Here is a 19322-nt window from a genome sequence, read left to right as displayed (position 1 = left end):
ATTACAATATCAAGACTAAAAACTTAAATTAATGACGCATGATAAAAAATAGCCTATCAAATTACAAGGAATCAAACAACTAGTTGGAAAATTTGGAATACAATTTTAAAAATTTAAAGTTTTCGGGGCTTTTCACACTTATCGATCAAAAAAAAAACTTACTATTTTAAGGGAAATGATTAAAAAAAATGCACTGGTGAATGAACAAAGAGCAAAGGCAATTTCAGTCAATGAGATAATCAAATTACAAATCAAGCCATTTAGTACTGGAGATCAAAACGTGAAATGTTTGCACAACGATTTGTGGTCAACGTGACGTGAAGTGACGATATATAATTAGAAATAATCAATCAAAACCTAATGTTGTTTTCTGATCCATTCTTTAGAAAAGTCTTAGCATTAAATTCATTATATTATACATATTATAAAATTAATAAACTATTTCTCTAGGACTGCCCATTAAAGGCACTAGGTCAAAAGATGGCATGAATAAAGAAGCAGGGTTCTTCGCTCAGAGACAATTAAAGTTCTTCACTTAATAGGATGTTGATGACTAATTATAATCATCATAGTCAATTCGGATACGTGTAAAAGGCCCCGTAGACATGAAAATAGTAAAGTCTTATTAGTTATTAAAAAATTACCACGAAAATTTAATTTGAAACTACAGTTACATCAATGCTAAAAAGTCACTTTATTTATTGAAAACACCTTAACCGTAATTTAAACGATAAGTCAATCGAAGATTCAAAATTTACTTACATCTAAAAAGCCAATTATTTTGAACCTCCAAGTGATCTATCATAATAACTTAGCTCTTAATTGAAGGTACGTCTAAATAGGTAATTATAAAAGTAGTTACAAACATTCTAGTTCGTCTATTTTCATTTATTTCGATTATTCAAAGACAAATCAATTTAATTGACGAAAGTATAAGAAAAATATCGACGTGAGTGAGTGAGATAAAATAGTTTACGCAAGTATAGTCTGCGTAAATACTTTTTCCAAATATTACAAACTTAATATTTAGAAAAAGGAGCTTCGTATTTTCCAGAGTAACGTATCTAAGTATCCAACAGTTACAGTTTAGCGGGTTCTACTAGTAACTGTCTTTTTATAAAAAAAATTAGGTGTATTGCAAAAACTGTAATCTAAACTAGCATCACTATAACTATTGCAAAAATATTTAAATGCTATTAAAAAAAGATCGATGACTATTCTAACTAAACATACCAGGATTGTGACTTTTCTCCTAAATTTATTTTACGATTAAACATTTCGACGAAGATTAATGTTCATTAAGCGATTTAATTACTTAATAAGGCACCTCGATTTTTTGGTTTGTATTTCGTGAAAATATATTTATGTAAATATGAAAAAAAACATGCTTTACGGCCGAAAAAGAAATATTATATTGTAAAAATTGTTACGTCTAAAACGGTAATTATTTTAATTTTTAGACATAGTTATTATAGTTTGTGCTCATGGGAAAGTTTTTTTTATTTAATTTAGTTTTATAATTGAAATTTATTTTAAACAATTTCTAATTCATAATGTGTTGTATTTAAGGAGGCCAAAATAAAGTTTTTGTTAAATATAGCATCTACTGTATAAGGCTTACGTAAACTTCTGTTTAAACTGGTTTTGAGGATCTCTGCGTCACAGGCAGACTGGTGTGTATTTCTACAGGTTTTCATGAACTAAAGTTTATATAAAAATAAGTAGTATGACATATTATTATAAACGCTATTGGAACCCTTTAAGTATATAACTATAGTCAAACGAGTTAATCAAAACAGCCTGAGCTTTTTAAACGTCCTTTATTAACGTTGGGTTTGGTCATGTTTAAGTTTATTTTTATTCCACTAAAAGTTAGCCCTTGTCTGCAATCTCACCTGAAATTATATCATGATAAAGTCTAAGATGGTATTGAGTTAGGTAGAGTAAGGGTTATTAGTCAGTTATTATCAATCCATACCCCTAATCGATTTCCGTTCGAACAGTCATATTCACTGGTACGGGTATAATAATATGAAGCCCTTTAGGCTGCATTAGAGCTACGTGAAACCTTCCAAGCTTCATAATTGAGGATTGGGCAGTTAAGGCATTAAGCCCTCTCCTCTACGAGAAGGAATGCCATTGACAAATATATCAATAAACTTGGAATTATGATGATTGTGTGGTGAAACCTTACAGTGACTGTATTTTATTTGTTTGACTCAAGAATGTCTTAATTAACTTTACGTTTATTTAATTATTTTCAAACTCCCTTTCTATAACGATAAACACTATCAATTATACCGTAATATGGCATTATATTATAAATAAAATAATTATTGATTAAGGAGATCAAAATACATTTGATATTTATGAGTACAAACGAATGATTTTTTCAAAAAGTTTTCTTATGACTCGATTCTGTTCGTGGTCGTTCGCTGTTCTTCTTATTTTGGTCGTCGCCTTGTCTTTTGTTTGGACAATGTGGATCTGAAAATAAAGTAAAAATAAATATTAGACGTAAAAATTTGGTCACTTTGGTGGGCGGAAAATTTTCAGGCTGCTCAAAGAGTATACAAATACTTTGCCACGAGGGTTATATACGTGTTACGCCGCCCGTTCAGTTATTTTGTTTAAAATATATACGAATAAATTACAAGCAATGATCAATAATATTATTAATTGAATAAAACAATAGGTACTTCAGTATTTATTACAAATGTCATCAATAATTTTATTCCATCATTAATTCATTCAACTAGAATTCCTCTAATGAATAGGTACCTATTTTCGTACCTCATCCGCAGTCTATTAACAACATGCTCCTAGGAGAGACGGTTTTAAAGCATTGACTGACCACAATGCTCCAATGCGGGTCTATGGGCTTTAAGTAACTGAAGTTTTTTTTTTAGTAAGTGATAACAATCGGAACCGTTGGTTTAATGTGCTCTTCGAGGCAACTCGGTTAACATAGCCAATTTCCTAACTCAGGGCTCGTAATGAAATTTAAATACAGAAAAAGCACAACACACCAATTTTTGGCCCAAACTGGGTTTCGAATCTAATACCTCGCGATACGTAGTTTAACATGCTAACCACTAGACCAACGACGCAGTGTAATTCCGTAAATCGTTCCTCTTTGTAATAGTTTATCAACTTAAACAATACTGTAATCTCAGACTCAAACATCAGAATCATTAATAGATTTCATTTCATTTGATTTGAGGATGCTACAAACACTTTTATGGCAATGTGACCACCTCAAGAAATCGTCGAAAATAGGCTCCGGATATATTAAAAATGTATATCTATAGATACATTTTTGATATATCCGGCGCGAAACATTTGCTACATTGAAGACATGTACCTATAGGAAAGAATATAGGACTTCCAAACGAAGGACATTATGAAAAGGTCTTCTTTACCAAGAATGTCAGGTACTCAAAAATGATTCTTAGATCCAAAAAGCTATGTGCATAATAATTTTATTGTTTTTCCAAAAAACAACCTGTTTTGCTGGACACCTCGGTTGAACATACCTATGGAACATTTTATAATAATTACTTTATAAAGGTTTCATCATGAGTCAGGTTTTCTTTTGTTTATTTAAGTCACAAAAATACCTAATAATAAAACATCGTTTTTTGTACTTGTTTTGTTGAAAAACTTTTAGTGACATAACAGTGACCTTTCCCATCGCATGCGCGCGGCAGACGTACAAAAAAACTGATGACTCATAGTTTAGGAGTAACACTGACATATAAGGCGGATTAATCAACTATCTTTATAAAGGCTCAAGTCAGTGAACCTGAACTTCTATAGTTGTTAGATTCGTTTAATTTAAATTATTACAAGGTTTGTATTAAGTTTTTCTAATAATATCTTTTTATTTGCGTAGCCGTTACTCAGTTATTCATTTTGAATTTAGGAAAAAACTGATCGGTGTACTTATGTATCACTTAAACAGGGTGCGTTTGGAACCCTCTTCGTCTTATTTCATCTTTTCGTTTTATTTCAAGTTGCAATGAAAAAAAATGTATCGTTTCAATTAAAAATTATATTTATAAGCTTATGTGACTGAATAGTTAAGTTTGAATTAGTAATGTTAATTTCAATTTTTTTTTTAATTTTCTCTAAACGTCGGAAAAGTGAAATATTGGAACCTATAGTTTAGATAAAACGAATCAAAGTTGTTTACAAAAGGGTGTATGGCTTTGTCACGACAACGCGTATTGAGCGATTACGTTGATAGAATGACGTGTCAACAAACAAAATGGTTCCAGTTAGGGTAATGGTGTTTTGATTCGCTAAGTTACCATTTCCAAGGTACCTACTTACAAACAGTAATAAACTACTTATATAAACTGAACTGCACGTTGATTAATTATAGATTGTAAATCCAGTGCATAAAATAAGTATTTTGCGCACTTGATCTTCTACTATATCCACTTCAGATGCAAGTGGGGGTAAATATCCAAAAATCAAAAGAAGATAAGTAATTAATATTTAAGTCGAGTCGATCTTTCTCATTGCTGGCTTTGGCAGCTTGGGTCCGAGACCATTCCGTACCATCCTTACATATTTTATTAGGTTTTTTTTTGCCATCAGATCACGATTTTCCGATAAAAACTTTTATGCAAGAGCGTAAACAGCAGTTTAAGTTGCTAGCACAAGCAAGAACTTTAGGAGTATGAAAAGTATTTTTCTGTAATTACGTGATGGAAACTAACTAATCTTTAAGGAGTATAGGTGTTAATAGAATAGCTAATCTTGTGTTAACTACCTGAAACCGCGTATCAAAATAGATAAAAAATATAGTATGTTTTTTTAACATTGTGGTATCACTTTGCATAGTAGGTACATTTCTTATGTAGGCTGTAAAACTTACATACCTATTCTAGGCTAAAATGCAGTCCCTAACGTTTCTTGGCTTCAAACGGAAGGACAAGGGAAAAAGAAGACGGCTAGTTTTTGCAAAGATCTAGTCAAGCTTACGACCGGTCTATAAATAGAAATTGAATTATGTATAGATCAGTATGGGGCAGAGACCTTTGGGTTTTTCTTCCTACATGGATAAACGTATAACGGACGTATAGAAGATACATAATATATTTTTTGGTAACAATGTTATCTCTTGTTTAAAATGACTAACAAAACACCTTATTAGTGTTGTAACTTTAACATTACTTTAAATTCAGCAGAATAATTCGTATTTACAGCTTAAAACGCAACGCAGTCTTAATTTTTTTTGACGGATTAATTGTTATTTTTTTTGTTTTGATTATTTGTTTGTAAATTGTGTATCAAAAGGTACTTTTACATATTATGTATATTTTATATTTATATATTACGTTTATTGATTTAAATTATCTATGTATGTGTATCTACACATTTTGGTATTTATGAATATATTAAAACACTTATGACACTATCCTGTTCTCTTGCTTTGTTCTTCTCCCAAAGGTTGCCTGTAGGTGATTGCTTGCAGCAATAAGGCCGCCTTTGCATATCTACATTGGTTACTGTATACTTCTTAATGTTAATTTTCCTGTGTGTATACGTGCAATAAACTGTTAAGTCTTCTTCTTCTTCTTCTTCTTGTTATGACTAATATTGTGCAAAACTTTCAGATTTGGATCTGAATATAATAGTATATTGTAAAACGGTTAAGTAAATAAATAAGATTTTGCAATGCGACAATTATTATTCGCTTTTGGCTAAATCTGTTTATAAGTATATACGATACTTATTAGTACCTATTTTTTAATTTAAGTTTGCCCGTCTGTTTGTTAATGCTGATCTTCAAAACGGTTGCACGGTTGATCTTCAAAACGGTTATGGTTATAGAAGAAATACCTTGAAATTGTGAATATAATCGTACGTTTTGTGCATTGTCACAAGCATGTCGAGGTCATCGGTGACGCGAAACAATCCATTTTTCCTAGACCAAAATCGCTCTGTGCGCCTAAATAAGTTTTTTCTTCAATAAAATTTTATGATAATAAAGCCAAATTGCCTATACTCCGCGAAAAGCAGGAGTTATATGGTGTAATTTATAATTTCTTCAATCCTTATACTCCACACCGAACAGATCTTCGGCAATGTACGCACGTTTCGCTGCGAAACCAGAGCATCCTCAGGAGATGTTGACTTTACAATGGTAATTGTTGTTAGAATTTTCATAATAGCTATATCATGGATTTCTGCAAAGTAGCGCCTGCTTCTATCCAATATTCAATAAAGTTTGTCAATCCTTGCCTGCCTAAAAGGACCGAATAAAAGGTTATTGCAAACTGCATGCAAACAAAACTAAGTATAATCTAGTAGCAGTTGGTAATAAATATTTTCGCGAGAGACACGGGTGACATAAACGACATTGGATATGATCAAGGCGTGACGGTGGCGCGTGCTAAAACTAGGAGCGCCGGCCGCTCCCCTTAATTAGCTAAGTAAATGCTCGGAAAATCACACGATGTTGGAAAATATACTTTCCACTTAATATTATTATGAACTTACGGATTTTATGTGACGTGGTACTGAATAATCAGGACATTTTAATTTCTAAATAAAAATTAGCGTGCTTTTACGACGTAGCCTTCTACGTCTACGTCGTAAAAGCACGTTAATCATTGCATTGTAAGAATATATGTAGCATATTTCCAATATTTTTCCTGCTGCATGAAACCACTGCTGACACTCGATATGGGTTGATTCTTAAACACTAACCTATTATTTAATATTCTTTAAATATTTCTTTTACCGATGAATAGTAGATATTCGGTAGATGACCTGGGTCAAAGTGGTAGGACGAGAAAAACGTCACCGTGTATACCAAATGCTATATGATAAAATATGTGTATCATATACATGGTGTAGGTATGCTCTAAACCCTTGATTTTAAGAAAGTAGATCTGTTCCCAGCTGTGAGACATTTATAACTACCTAGGCTGACAACGGTGATGATGCTCGTAATAAAATGAGTTAATAAAATGTATGCTATTCTGTTTTAGATGCTCGCTTATATTAGGTATTAATGTATGAAGTTACCTTAAGATCGGTCATCGAATAATAAAATTGTAACTTAAGCTGTTTTTATGGGAAGTAGTTTTTTTAAAGTAAAACTAGTTTGCAGCTGCACGACTAATAACAAAATAAACCTAGTGACTGGTGTCATAGCTAAAACTGCCATAAAATAGATTACATGGTAATTGAAATAGCATCCATAATAGCTTTTTTATGTAAATAAGCGGCGTCGTATAAAATAAAACGGAGCGCTTTGCATTCGACTACCGTTTCTTTCGTCGGAAGCGGTAATCGACAAAATGCATGTCGCTTTAATACGCAAGCGTTTATAATTGCATGAATAATTAATAAAATGGACTCAGGAATATTACGAATATATTTTAATAACATGTTATCATTTTAACCTTGACCTATCCATCTATTTCAATTATAACTACATAGTAATTTAATTAAATCATAAAACGAGTACAGATATATATATACTATTTGTTGTTTTAAAATTAAGGAATCCTTAGATTCCTTAATTTTAAATATTTATTAATCAAAATCTCCATTAATCAGCAACAATAGTTATATTACATTTTAATAAAAGAAAATAATAGTTGTTATTTTAAATATAAAATGTGAATTAGTATGATTTTAGCTTACACCGTAAAATTATTAAAATATTTATTAAAGCATAAGTTAAACCAAAAAGTTTGTTTATGTGCATGTATTTTATTTAGAGACCTAAATTGTATTGTATACAAAAAAAGTAGATTCGACTTGATTCAACTTGACTCGACTGCATAGGCCTCTACCTACGGCTGTATGGTCAATGATCTTTGCGTGTTCTTTACAATATAAATAAAGAGTAAGTATAAAGATGCAAGGCTGTTCCGACTGTTCTCTTTTCGAATTACTTTACCCGTTGCAAAGTAATGACGAATTTTCCACCCGCAGTTTAGATATTTTGTTTATCAGTGGTGGTTTTAGTGGCGTTTAGCATTTAGGCCTTATTTCACACGGCGTATTTTGTACGTGCAGGCGCCGCAAAGGTAACGCCTACTATCGGAAATTCAGAATAATAAATATTTGACGCGACGCTGCGATTATTGAATTAAGAATGATAATATTTAGTTTTAGCAATTTGGAAATTTATAATTTCAGAACTTTTTCTGGTCTGGTCTGGTGGAAGGCCTCGGCCGTGACCAATTGCCACCCTACCGATACAGACGTGCCGCCAAGCGATTCAACGTTCCCATGCGCTATCGCGTAGAAACCGATTAGGGTTAGGGTTTAATAAAACTGCCTTACCCCCTAACAGGTTAGCCCGTTACCATTTTAGACTGCATTTTCAACTAACACCAGGTAAGATTGCAGTCATGGATTAACTTGTAGTAAAATAAATAAACAACCCTAAATATATATCTCTACTTACCAAATTGGTAGGTATTTGTTAATAATATAACAGCCAATTAAATCACTATGTACCTGTACTCAATTTGGGATATGGTTAATTTATTAAGGTTACAAAAGGTTAATATGAAGCTTCCGCTGATTAAATACTGTGAAAATGGTAGGTCAAAAGATATTGCGTGTTCAAATGTTGCAAACTGCATCGTGATAGGCCATTATACCTCTTTGAAGATTTACAGAAAATCTCGTACTTTCCGACTAAGTAATGTAAAATTACTACAATGATGCTCGAATGATTTCGAAACGAAATCAATCAATTGAGAAACGTCCCTTGATTTAGAAAATAACCACTGTATTATTTATTCATTTACTAGTTGTTGCCTGCGACTTCGTCCGCGTTTTGTTTTTGTTTTTAAAGTATACCGTAGGAACAGTTAATTTGAGAGATGTGTGGCATTTCATCAAGGTGTAGTTTTAAGATATTTTTAAATTCTTATTTTTAAAATCGGGTTTCGTTTTTAAAAAGAACTTTTTCATTAAACAAGTGTATCTCTAAAAAAACTGTTTTGTTTTGGTGTAGTCTTTCCAATTTTTAAAATCGCGATAACTTCTATATTAAATGTCCAATTGGAAGAAATTAAAAAAATATTTTATTGCTATATAAATACCTTTAATGACAATACTATTGTTTTGAATTAAGAATCATAATACTAACTTAACGCACTTTTGTTTCCATCGGCGATTTAATACTCAACTTAACTGAGATAGTTAGATATATTCTTTCGCGATTTTTTTTGTAGGTGTATGAGTAAGTATTTTAGTTGTTTAGTACATACTTTTATGTATCATCAACAGTTTTCTCAGCGCACGCGAAATATTTAATTTGCTAGGTCTAATAAGCCTTTGGTAGGGATTTCCTGACCCAGTCCATACGGAATTTAAAATAAGTCTGTGTGTAAAGATAAGATATTTAAAACACAATGCAATCTTTAGATTTAGGTACATCAGCATGTTCATTGTATTGAATAGTTAACTAACGCAGGTGAACTTCACGGCGTGAAAGCTTTGACATTTAAAGATGATCCCCCACTACGCTATAGATTTGCATATACTGCGAAATCATATTTAACATATAATAGGACTTACAAGACAAGCGACATTAAAAATCCATTTTGATGTGTACAGAAGTATGGCATATTTTAAACTTCTTGGTAGGGTTCTATCGGTTTTCTAGTTTATTAATTGTCTTTTACAAATAAACCTTTAAACTGGTATGTATGTCTTTTCATGAGATAATCAAGAGTCAATAAGTGCGATAATATTAAATTAAACGTAACGTTAAATTATTATTCTATTAGCCTTTTAATACCCCACTGGGCACAGGCTTCTCCCTCAAAAATGAGGAGTTGAAAGAGGGATGTAGAGTTTAGGATCCTCCACGCGGTTTTAATGTTGTTTGGCTTGCTTTAACAACACATATGCTAGTAATGAGAACCGAAGTCTAGGATGCTTTCCATGCATAGAGATGACAATATCTATTCAATAACAATGAAACTGAGGATTTCTTAACAAAAAAATGTCATAAACACTGGCCCATCCCAGGAATCAATGATCTGTACACTAGCACAACGGGCGAGATGCAACCTGTCAAATCTTCCAATGCGCATTTGAACAATCAGGATCTTTTTACGTGTTCTAGGTTCTAAATCAATTAGATCTCCGCCGATAATTCATATAGGAACTAAAGAAAGTTATAATAATAAAAATTTAATTTAAACTACTTACCAAAAATTAAAGGTACAGCGTAGGAACTCTTTTCTGAGCCCCCAAAGACAACTTATTTCCCATCTTCTTATAGCCCTCATTTTTAACTCTAGGTTTTGGTTTCTCATTAGTTTCCACCGGACATCCTTTTAGTTCCCACACTAAATTCGTCAGGGACTTAGGTCTGCTTAATTTTCTAGATCGCTTTTCTGGAAGTTTTGGACCGTTGCCTGAATCTCCAGAAGTTCTTCCACCAGAATGGCTCGAGTCTAGCGTGCCATCCAGTTCCATTGCTTGATGAATGTTTGAAAGGCTTTTATAACGTATGTTAAAGATTGGAGAATCACCTTTTGTTAAAGGTCGTATCGGACTAGTACTAGGTGCCTCTTTAGTCGGCGGGTGACTTTTCTGACTGACCAATATTCTTCCTTTGTTGTTGCTTACACTGTTTTTAATATATAATTTGGGTAAATTTGGTACTGGTGCGATTGTACATTTTTCTTTATAAACAGTTATCGGCGGTTCTTTTGTCGCTACTGCAGTTTTGCGTGTGCGCTTTTCAGCTTTTTGGTTGAAAGGTTTTTTCGTAGGAATCGTTTCTATGGGAGGCGGTTCTGGTTTAATTTCTGTTATTAAGGGCATGTGAATTGGTGTTGCTGCAGGCGAGGCGGGCGCAGACTCATGACGTATTGGTTCATTCGAATACGACGCTTTAATATTCTTCGGAAGAGGAGCGAAACCTCTGACGTAATCATATATTTGATCTATTTCATCATACTCATCTGGAATACTGTTGTCATCTCTGTGACTGCTATAAATGTGACTATGTCGGTTTATATACTTATGTTGATTAGCAGTATCGGATGAAGCACTTCTTCTTAAGAAATAACCAGTTTTTATTAAAGGTGGAGCAAGAAGTGGGGCTTTTAACAGTCTTTTAGGGTCTCCGAGTTTACCATCTAGGACATGTATTCGATCTACCACATCTACAAGTAGCCTGTTACATTTTTCTACTAATCTTGAAAATTCCATGAAATTTTTTATATGTTCTTCATTTTTGCATCGCAACATCTTTAAGGGAGCTGCGAGAGGTAATGCTACCAAAGCATTGCCTTCTTTTTGTAATGGTAAGGCAAAAACGTGATCTTCTTCAAATAGTGATAACAACCTCAGTTCTGGTACAAAATGGCTTGCACTCTTTAATCCTCTAGGTGGAGTGCCATGTACGAGTCTCACAGTTATTGGCAACCGTTTTGTAAGTAATGTTTTTGCTGTATGTACACCGCTAATGTTCTCTTCTTTAGCGATAGCAGAGAACTTTCCTCTCTGATCTAAACTTAGCAAAATAGTATCACCTTTTGAATCGCTACACTTCAAATATTTATTTTTTCCTAAAAAGGTTTCACCTCTGGGCATTATAACTTCACCCGCTGGTAAGTTTCTTGCTCCATCAGCGGTCACGTTACCATCTAAGTCAATTTTAGCACATATTACTCTAACCGGTTCCCTCACTAAGCACCCGTCGTCTAGTTTTCTTCTCGCTAATTCACCTACAGATTCTATACATCTTACAGCCCTACCTTCTTCACTTAAAAGTTCAAAATAGCCTTTATAAGTATCAGGAATGGCAATTCTCGGTCCAACACTAACCATACGTCTCCCTTCTTTTAGTTTGATAGCTTGGGCAATGATTTTCTTTCTTTTTCCTGCTGAAACAAGTAACGCTGTACTTTGTAAGCCTGGGCTCGGTAAAGTTGGCACTCCGAGACCTCCATATTGTCCCTTGATAATCTTTGCTACGTTTGGTAGGCGGTTCTTGACAGCAAACTCTCTGAGGTAGTGGCCCTCATCAGACCAGCGGCAAGCTGCGACCACGACTTGGCCGTCTGTGGCTGCCATGTTGGGTTTTGTCACATCTGAAATTGAGAAAAGTTATATGTAAATAAAAATTGTATTTAATTGTACATTTAAAATATATAATTATATTTGATATTTTTCATATTTTGAGGTAAAATTTTATGGATATCGTGACGGCATCGTGACGGCAAACATTACTAATTTTGTTTGTTTGCCCATTATGTACACTGAAGAAAATTACTACTTACATACTTGAAGTACCTTAAAATATGTTTAAACTAGAACCTTTATTTTTGCCTAAGGTCTAGATATTTTTGTTATTGGTATTCTCCAAGTTTATGACGGTATTATTGCTGATATACGTAAGTGATTGAGGAGGTTTTACATTTTTCTAGCCTTTCCTTTACCTTTGCATTGGCAAAGGATTAATGTGATGTTAAGAATATTTTTTCTAACAACCTTATCGTACTGCGAGGTAGCCTTCTTACAGTAAATAGCTTAAGAGTCGTGTTCTAGTTATGAAATAAAATTGTGCATGTCATAATAAAGTCTTCTATAAATTATCTTATCTTGTATCTGCAGAATAGCAATCTTGTAGTCGAGTAATTGAGTAACGCGGAAGTGTGAAACTTTAACCAAATAAAAGTTTAGACGAATACAGTTAGGTACTCCTTATCTAAATAATGATCACAAAATCAGATGAAACAATTTCGTAACAGTTAATAGAGAACATTATAGCTGTAAAGTCATTGTGGCGGGCGAAATAGCCATAAGAGTTTGTTTACATTATCTTTGGACGTTTTTGTTAAATCAGATTAAGACGTGGTTAAATGTCAGGTAGATGGAACTTTTTTGCGACCTAGTATTTTTTGTTATTGGTATTCCCTAAAATATCGGTTGGCTTTTGCACTTTTTACATTTATCACATTTTTTTTTCATTAGGTACTAAAATCTCTAAACGAACCTAAATTGATACCAATTTTAGATTTGTCACTATTCGTTTTATAATATTATGCAGTAAATAATGTTTGAAGTAATGGTCTCGTATTAAAAGCTTGGAGATGGTGATAATGATGATGGAGTCTCTCAGCTAAGAAAAATTATGCCAGTACTTAAAAGTCTGCTTCGTTTTTTTTGTTTAAAATATTAATTTCGAAAATTGGATAGCCTACAGTTTTAAAATCGTCAGGTAATGGAAACAGTAAGTACGTAAAGTCTCAATTTGGTGGAGACCGCAAACATGAGGTTTTTTGATATCCACCACTGCACTCTGATAAAAGTACAGTTAGCACGAATCAGCGTTAAAACTATGAGTGTACGTGAATACGTGCGGTCGGTGGCACACCTATCTTTTAAACGACTTTTTTTTTTAAATTCTAATTTTAGTTAAGACTTATCTTAATAATTAAATACTTACGCATGTTAGACCATTAGTAAGATTTGTGAAATTGTTTTTTTAAACTTTACCCATGCCCAACAAATATGTTTCCTTAAATTTACTGCATGATATCACAAATCTGATAAGTTATATGGAAAATATTAGTACTTAGGTAAATAAGAGTAATATCGAGAATCTAAATTAAATACAGCAGAAAATTTCATCCAGTGATAATATGAAAAACCTAGGTTCTCATATATATTTTCTTACTTATTATAGTAGTATATTCTAATAATATCTAAATTTACTTGTATACAATATACAACCCCAACGGTAACCGGCGAGCTGACAAAAGTGAGTGAGTATTAAAAAAAAACAAATTCCACGCCTCAAGGCCGCGAGCATATTTTGAATTTGTATTTACTATCCATATTATAAATGAAGAAAAGTTTATCTGCTCGTTTGTTTGTTACCTTTCAGTTATCATAATGTACCGATCTTGATGATGTTTAATAAAAAGATGGCTTAGCAGCACAACCGATGCTGACAAAATTTTGCACAGAGATAGTTCGCGTCCTGGTTTCATATATATATATATATAGGATCTAGCCCGAGGAAATAAAGTGTTGCCGCGGGATTTTTTTGATAACCCAAATATATGATGTCGATTCCGCAGACCACAGCTATTTTAATAATCTGTATCCCAGTGTGCCCCCGGTCGTAACCGACGGCGCGTAACGTAGTGTTATTCGGCGTTACATCAACAAGACCATTGTCGGTGTACGTTGACCTTCGCAAGTTCGTAATGCGCGAAATCACAAGAATTATTATATAACATCACGCACCACTGGGGAGTAAATGGGCCAGTGCTTTATTATGATCGGTAATATGATTTTAATTATTTTGGGTATTTGGTGGTTTTATAATTTATGGGTCATCTGATGGTAAATGGAAATCTCTAGAAATAGAACAACACTTCGCAGGACATGCAAGTAACACAAAGTGCCTTCCTGTGCTCATTAATTTGAGGCGTGACTATTAAGCCTCCTGTGTAAGGCTGTGCTGTGTGTACTTCTACTACTACTACAAAAGTCTGCTACTAATAAATTAAACTATACTGCCTCGTTGTTCAAGTGGTCAGTGACTCAATCACGAGGTCGCGCTAAATTTGTTTAGAAATTTCTAGTAGGTACGACAAAAAGCTCTACTACTACTTCCAAAAGTTCTACTACTACTACAAAAGTCTGCTACTAATAAATTAAACTATTTGGAAGCTGACTGCCTCGTTGTTCAAGTGGTCAGTGACTCAATCACGAGGTCGCGCTAAATTTGTTTAGAAATTTCTAGTAGGTACGACAAAAAGCTCTCCTACTACTTCCAAAAGTTCTACTACTACTACAAAAGTCTGCTTCTAATAAATTAAACTATTTGGAAGCTGACTGCCTCGTTGTTCAAGTGGTCAGTCACTCAATCACGAGGTCGCTTTAAATTTGTTTAGAAATTAGAAATTTTCAGTGTTAGTTCGGAGAGCACGTTAAGCCGCCAGGCGCTATTATAATTACCATAAGTAACAGCATAGAACCAAAGTATAAAGAAGAGATACAGTGCGCCTTTGATCTCGGGTTGAATGCTGATATCGTCTCCTTATAGTGATAGTATTAAATAGGCTATGTAGGACCTTCACCAAGCTGTGCCTGTTTCACTCTGGTCCTTCTACGGATCTCCTCTTTCTTTTTAACATAGCTCAGAGAACTGACAGAAGTTGGGGCAATAGGTGCTGATGTGAAGACCTCGCACCGGTAAAAGCAGCGTTGGACAGCAGATCCCAGACCAGATAGACTGGTGACATCATACGAGATGCAGGAAAAAAATGTCGTTCTTAGAACACCCTGAAAACGAACTATGTCTAGTAATAGACGTCTTGGCTTAGTGATGATGCCTTTACCACTGCGCTGGTAAGGGTACTTTTCTCGAACCTGCACCACACTGTTGTATGAATATGCTTACTCTGTTATAGGACTATGGAAGAAATATATTGAAAATTCTACGTGTATTTTTAACATATTTTTACTATCGAGTCTGCGGCCGAATGTACATCACGACTTTATCGCACGATTAAACCTATTGTGATATTGCGGCTAACTGTACTAGATCGCTTGTAGACAAATAAGGAGGGTTCAGTGCGGCCGTTAAACTAGAGGTAGTTTATGAACACACGGGGCTATGAAACATGGGGTTCTTACTTTTATAATGACCTACCTTTTAAAAATAGAGTTCGCATTTAAACTTCTTCTTTACCCTATTCCACGTTATGTGGAATAGATTTTAATTTGGGTTTTGGGATATTTTTTACGACCACCTGTTAATTCACCTGGGAAAGTTTTTGTGGTTGAAATAGCTGTTGTTTCAAAGATGGCAGTTTGTAATCCACTTTTAATCACACGGTCATTCATTGCACATCCGCATAATATAATTAATTTATTAAAGTTCCCTATTGGCATTCGTTTTAAAACTTAAATGGAAAAGAGAGCAAGTTACGTTAAACATCGTTGTTATAAGATCTATTGTTATCCCAAGTTTGCAAAAAAGAGATTCAATTAAATTAAAAGTAGAAAATCACAAGAGATTACGCTTTAATATATATTTTGTACCTTCATTGCTACAATACCTACTCAATTCATTGACTGGATGGATCAAGGGCTTCGATAATTCTCATTTAGCCCTTACTGTATTTAGTATGTGTAATACTAATTTTGTAAAGTGGGTAAACTTTTGACAACTATAACTTGATATTTTTTACTTAATCAATAATATTGAATAAAAAATGTGGTAATAATTCTTATTTAATTATCCACAGCGAATGTTCATGACATTTTGTCATTCTCTATTTTGTTATAAATACGGGTATATTTGCCGTACACTTTAGTCTTGTATTGAGATTCAGACGGCGCAAAGATACCTCGTGGTGTAGTCGTTATCCCATTTTTTGTACCGACGGCTGAAAACATTATAATGATAACGTACGATTTTGTTTCTCTATTCCGTTAAAAGCTTAATTTTTTGATGATGAATATATTACACGTAGCCCTGAAGGCAACGCCCATGTCCTATTGTTTGTAAGGCTGTTCAGCAAGAATTAGAATTACAACTGACCTTAAAACCGTCTACGTAAACGTAGTGGATGAATAAGGTACCTTAAGTAGTCTATAAAAAACGCTTATTTCCTGGCCCGTATTACTAGTGACGACCGCTACATCAGGTTCCCATGAATCGCCTGATTTATTACTACTTAATTTATCCCGAGCCCTAATTTGGGCTTGTTTTATTTTATGCCCTCCGATAATTATGAGAAAGTATGTAGGTACGTACAAATAGTTAAACTTGTAATTAATTTGACTTCATTAGCAATCAACATTTATATTTTACTAGCTGGGGTTCGCAACTTCGTCGGCGTTTAATACTGTTTTAAACAATCCCGCGCGAAACTCTTTTTTCTAGGCCTTAAAGATATATGCACCTTCGTAGGTGCATATATGTGAAGCCGGATCTACAGTTCGTCTAAGATGCTAGAGATAGCTTGTATCCTTGACGGATTGAACGGAACATTGAAAAAATGGTTAGGATCGATTCGGCTGATAAGTCGTGCATAGGTAACAAATGGATTAACAGTATACTATGTACGTACGATAATGCAGTCGTATTTATATCAAAATACCCACCAACTCAATGTCATGAACATTGGTTGTTAATCAAATATAATTTTAATTGTTTCTTGAAAACTATCTATTAACTATGTTATAAAATATCTGGCAAATATGAATTTATAGTTATCAAAAGTTTAATTATTTACCCACTATATAAATTTACTGTAACAATGGCAAATAAAAAGTTACAGTTATCAAAAGTTTAATTATTTACCAACTTTACAAAATTACTGTAACACTTTTAAAACAGCAATGAATTCTAATGCGCGTCTGTAAAACGTTAATTGGACGAAACAATGTTTATGTAAATTTTGCGAACTCCTAATTGACTGGACCACCTTTGATGTGTTAAGGATAAAAAATAAAACCTTGTGAAATTTGAGACCTAATTTAAATGGCCACCTGTCAGACCACCTGGTGTTAACACTAAACTGGTCCAAGAAATTGAAGGGAAATAAAAATGTTAAGCATGCATACATCTTTAATTCTTTTCGCTAGAAGTGTGACGACTAGCCGGATTAAGCGCCCATAAATAATGTCTACAAAACAAGCAACTATTTAGAACTTTTTAGAGTACTTTTCAGAAGAGTTAGAAAGTTTTGTATATCTTATATTTAATGTTCTTTAATTGCCGTTTCAGTTTTCAACTTTTATTCTAGGAAGGTTCGAAATCAGCTCCTTATTGAACGTGTGAGGGCCGATTTTCGCCTCGTTATAAACTTAAGGAAGACAATGTAGGTATAACTGCTACTTTTGCAGTTTTTAATCATTTTATAGAATAGTTTTCAGGAAATAACTATTCTAGATTTAGAGAAGCACAAATCTTCTATTTCTAGGAGCTTTTTTGTTTTTAAATCTTACAAACTTTTGAAATTTACAGACGGATATTATTATTATTTTGTCAATTTGTGTTTTTTTAGGTTCAAGCAGGTGACATTGTACAAAGAGCGGCATCTTTCAACCAGAGGCGTAGGTGTTCAGCCTCAATAGCCTGTACTTACACCAGCAAACACGGCCTTGAGGTGTTCAGGTACACAGCAATGCTGGTTGGTGGCAGAAATAGGCGAGGCCTACCTCTGTCATAAAACCAAATAATAAAAAAAAAGTTTACGCTAAGCTTGCTACTCAAGATTTGATGAAGCATCTAAAAAGTATACATGTAATTCGAAAAAATTTATAACGCTATTTTAGAAGATAAATCTGGGTAATTAAGGAACCCGTACAGGTAAATCTGCTCGCCAAAAGTAGTGTCCTTTATAAGCCTCACTACAAGTTATTCCTTGACTGTAATATCGCCTGGTGGTAAGTAATGATGCAGTCTTAGATGGTTTGCGGTTTAATCTGTTAGGGGTACACATACCCCTTATCAGCTGCTGTCTGAAATCGTTCCGGAATGATAAATCCCATGGCATGTTTTTGTCGGTAGGAGTCACGGTTGAAGCCTTCCACCAGACCAGACGAGAGAAAATTTTAAAATTATAAATGCGATAGAACCCGGACCTCCCACTTAAAGACCCTAAATCTCACCACTAAGCCAGGGAGGTTGTCAAATATCTAAAATTAGACATATGTCGCACTGTGCCAATTGTGCCAAAACAGCAATTGTCTAAAAACCTATATTGTGGACCAGACAATTACTGTGAAATGGCATACGTAATTGACAATGGTGTACTAAATGTTACGCTCCTAATGAGTGCAATTTGTTCGGTCGAATAGCGGTTTATTTACATTTGGAAATGCTTAGACACGCTAACATTGGTGGGGTGATTTAACACGGATCAGTGGTAGTACACGTGTTAAATAAATATAAGCCGCCTAAATGCGAGTACGATTTGTACACGAAGGGTTCCGTACCAGAGGCTTGCACAAGGTTATTGAGCAGAAGGCATAAAACAGTAAGATGATCTAAAATGGATAGGTCCTCGTCCTATAAAAGCTATATTAAAATGTTAGGGTAGGCAGTAAAAATAAGAAATACGAGTAATTTTCAAAATTTTCCTTGGCTCAGACTTAAAAATGTAGCTACAAAATGGTAATGATGTTAATGATGATAATATTTTTGGATTTGTCGATATTTCGACCCAGTTGCATGGATCGTGGTCACGACGGGACTGCGTAGGTACGAGATGTCAGGTTGGATGTCACGGGCAGAATCTGACTACCCGCTTTCATGTTCTTATTGTCGGTATTACACGAACTTT

The 19322-nt window shown here is 33.9% G+C and overlaps 1 protein-coding gene across 3 annotated transcripts in view; it reads right to left on the bottom strand.

Annotated features, from left to right (window-relative positions):
- Nucleotides 1-19322, bottom strand: part of LOC120636990 — a 350702-nt gene continuing 331380 nt past the window's right edge. For all 3 annotated transcript variants that reach the window (XM_039908577.1, XM_039908571.1, XM_039908581.1), the window contains 2 exons: nucleotides 10204-12098; nucleotides 1-2487 (listed from right to left, as the gene is read on the bottom strand). In XM_039908577.1, coding sequence (XP_039764511.1) covers nucleotides 10210-12081 — 1872 coding nt within the window. In that variant the 5' untranslated portion in view covers nucleotides 12082-12098 and the 3' untranslated portion in view covers nucleotides 1-2487; nucleotides 10204-10209. The remainder of the gene's footprint in view (nucleotides 2488-10203; nucleotides 12099-19322) is intronic.

Source organism: Pararge aegeria, chromosome 1 (assembly GCF_905163445.1).
Source record: "Pararge aegeria chromosome 1, ilParAegt1.1, whole genome shotgun sequence".
NCBI lineage: Eukaryota > Metazoa > Arthropoda > Insecta > Lepidoptera > Nymphalidae > Pararge > Pararge aegeria.
This window is presented reverse-complemented; position numbering and strand designations above follow the sequence as displayed.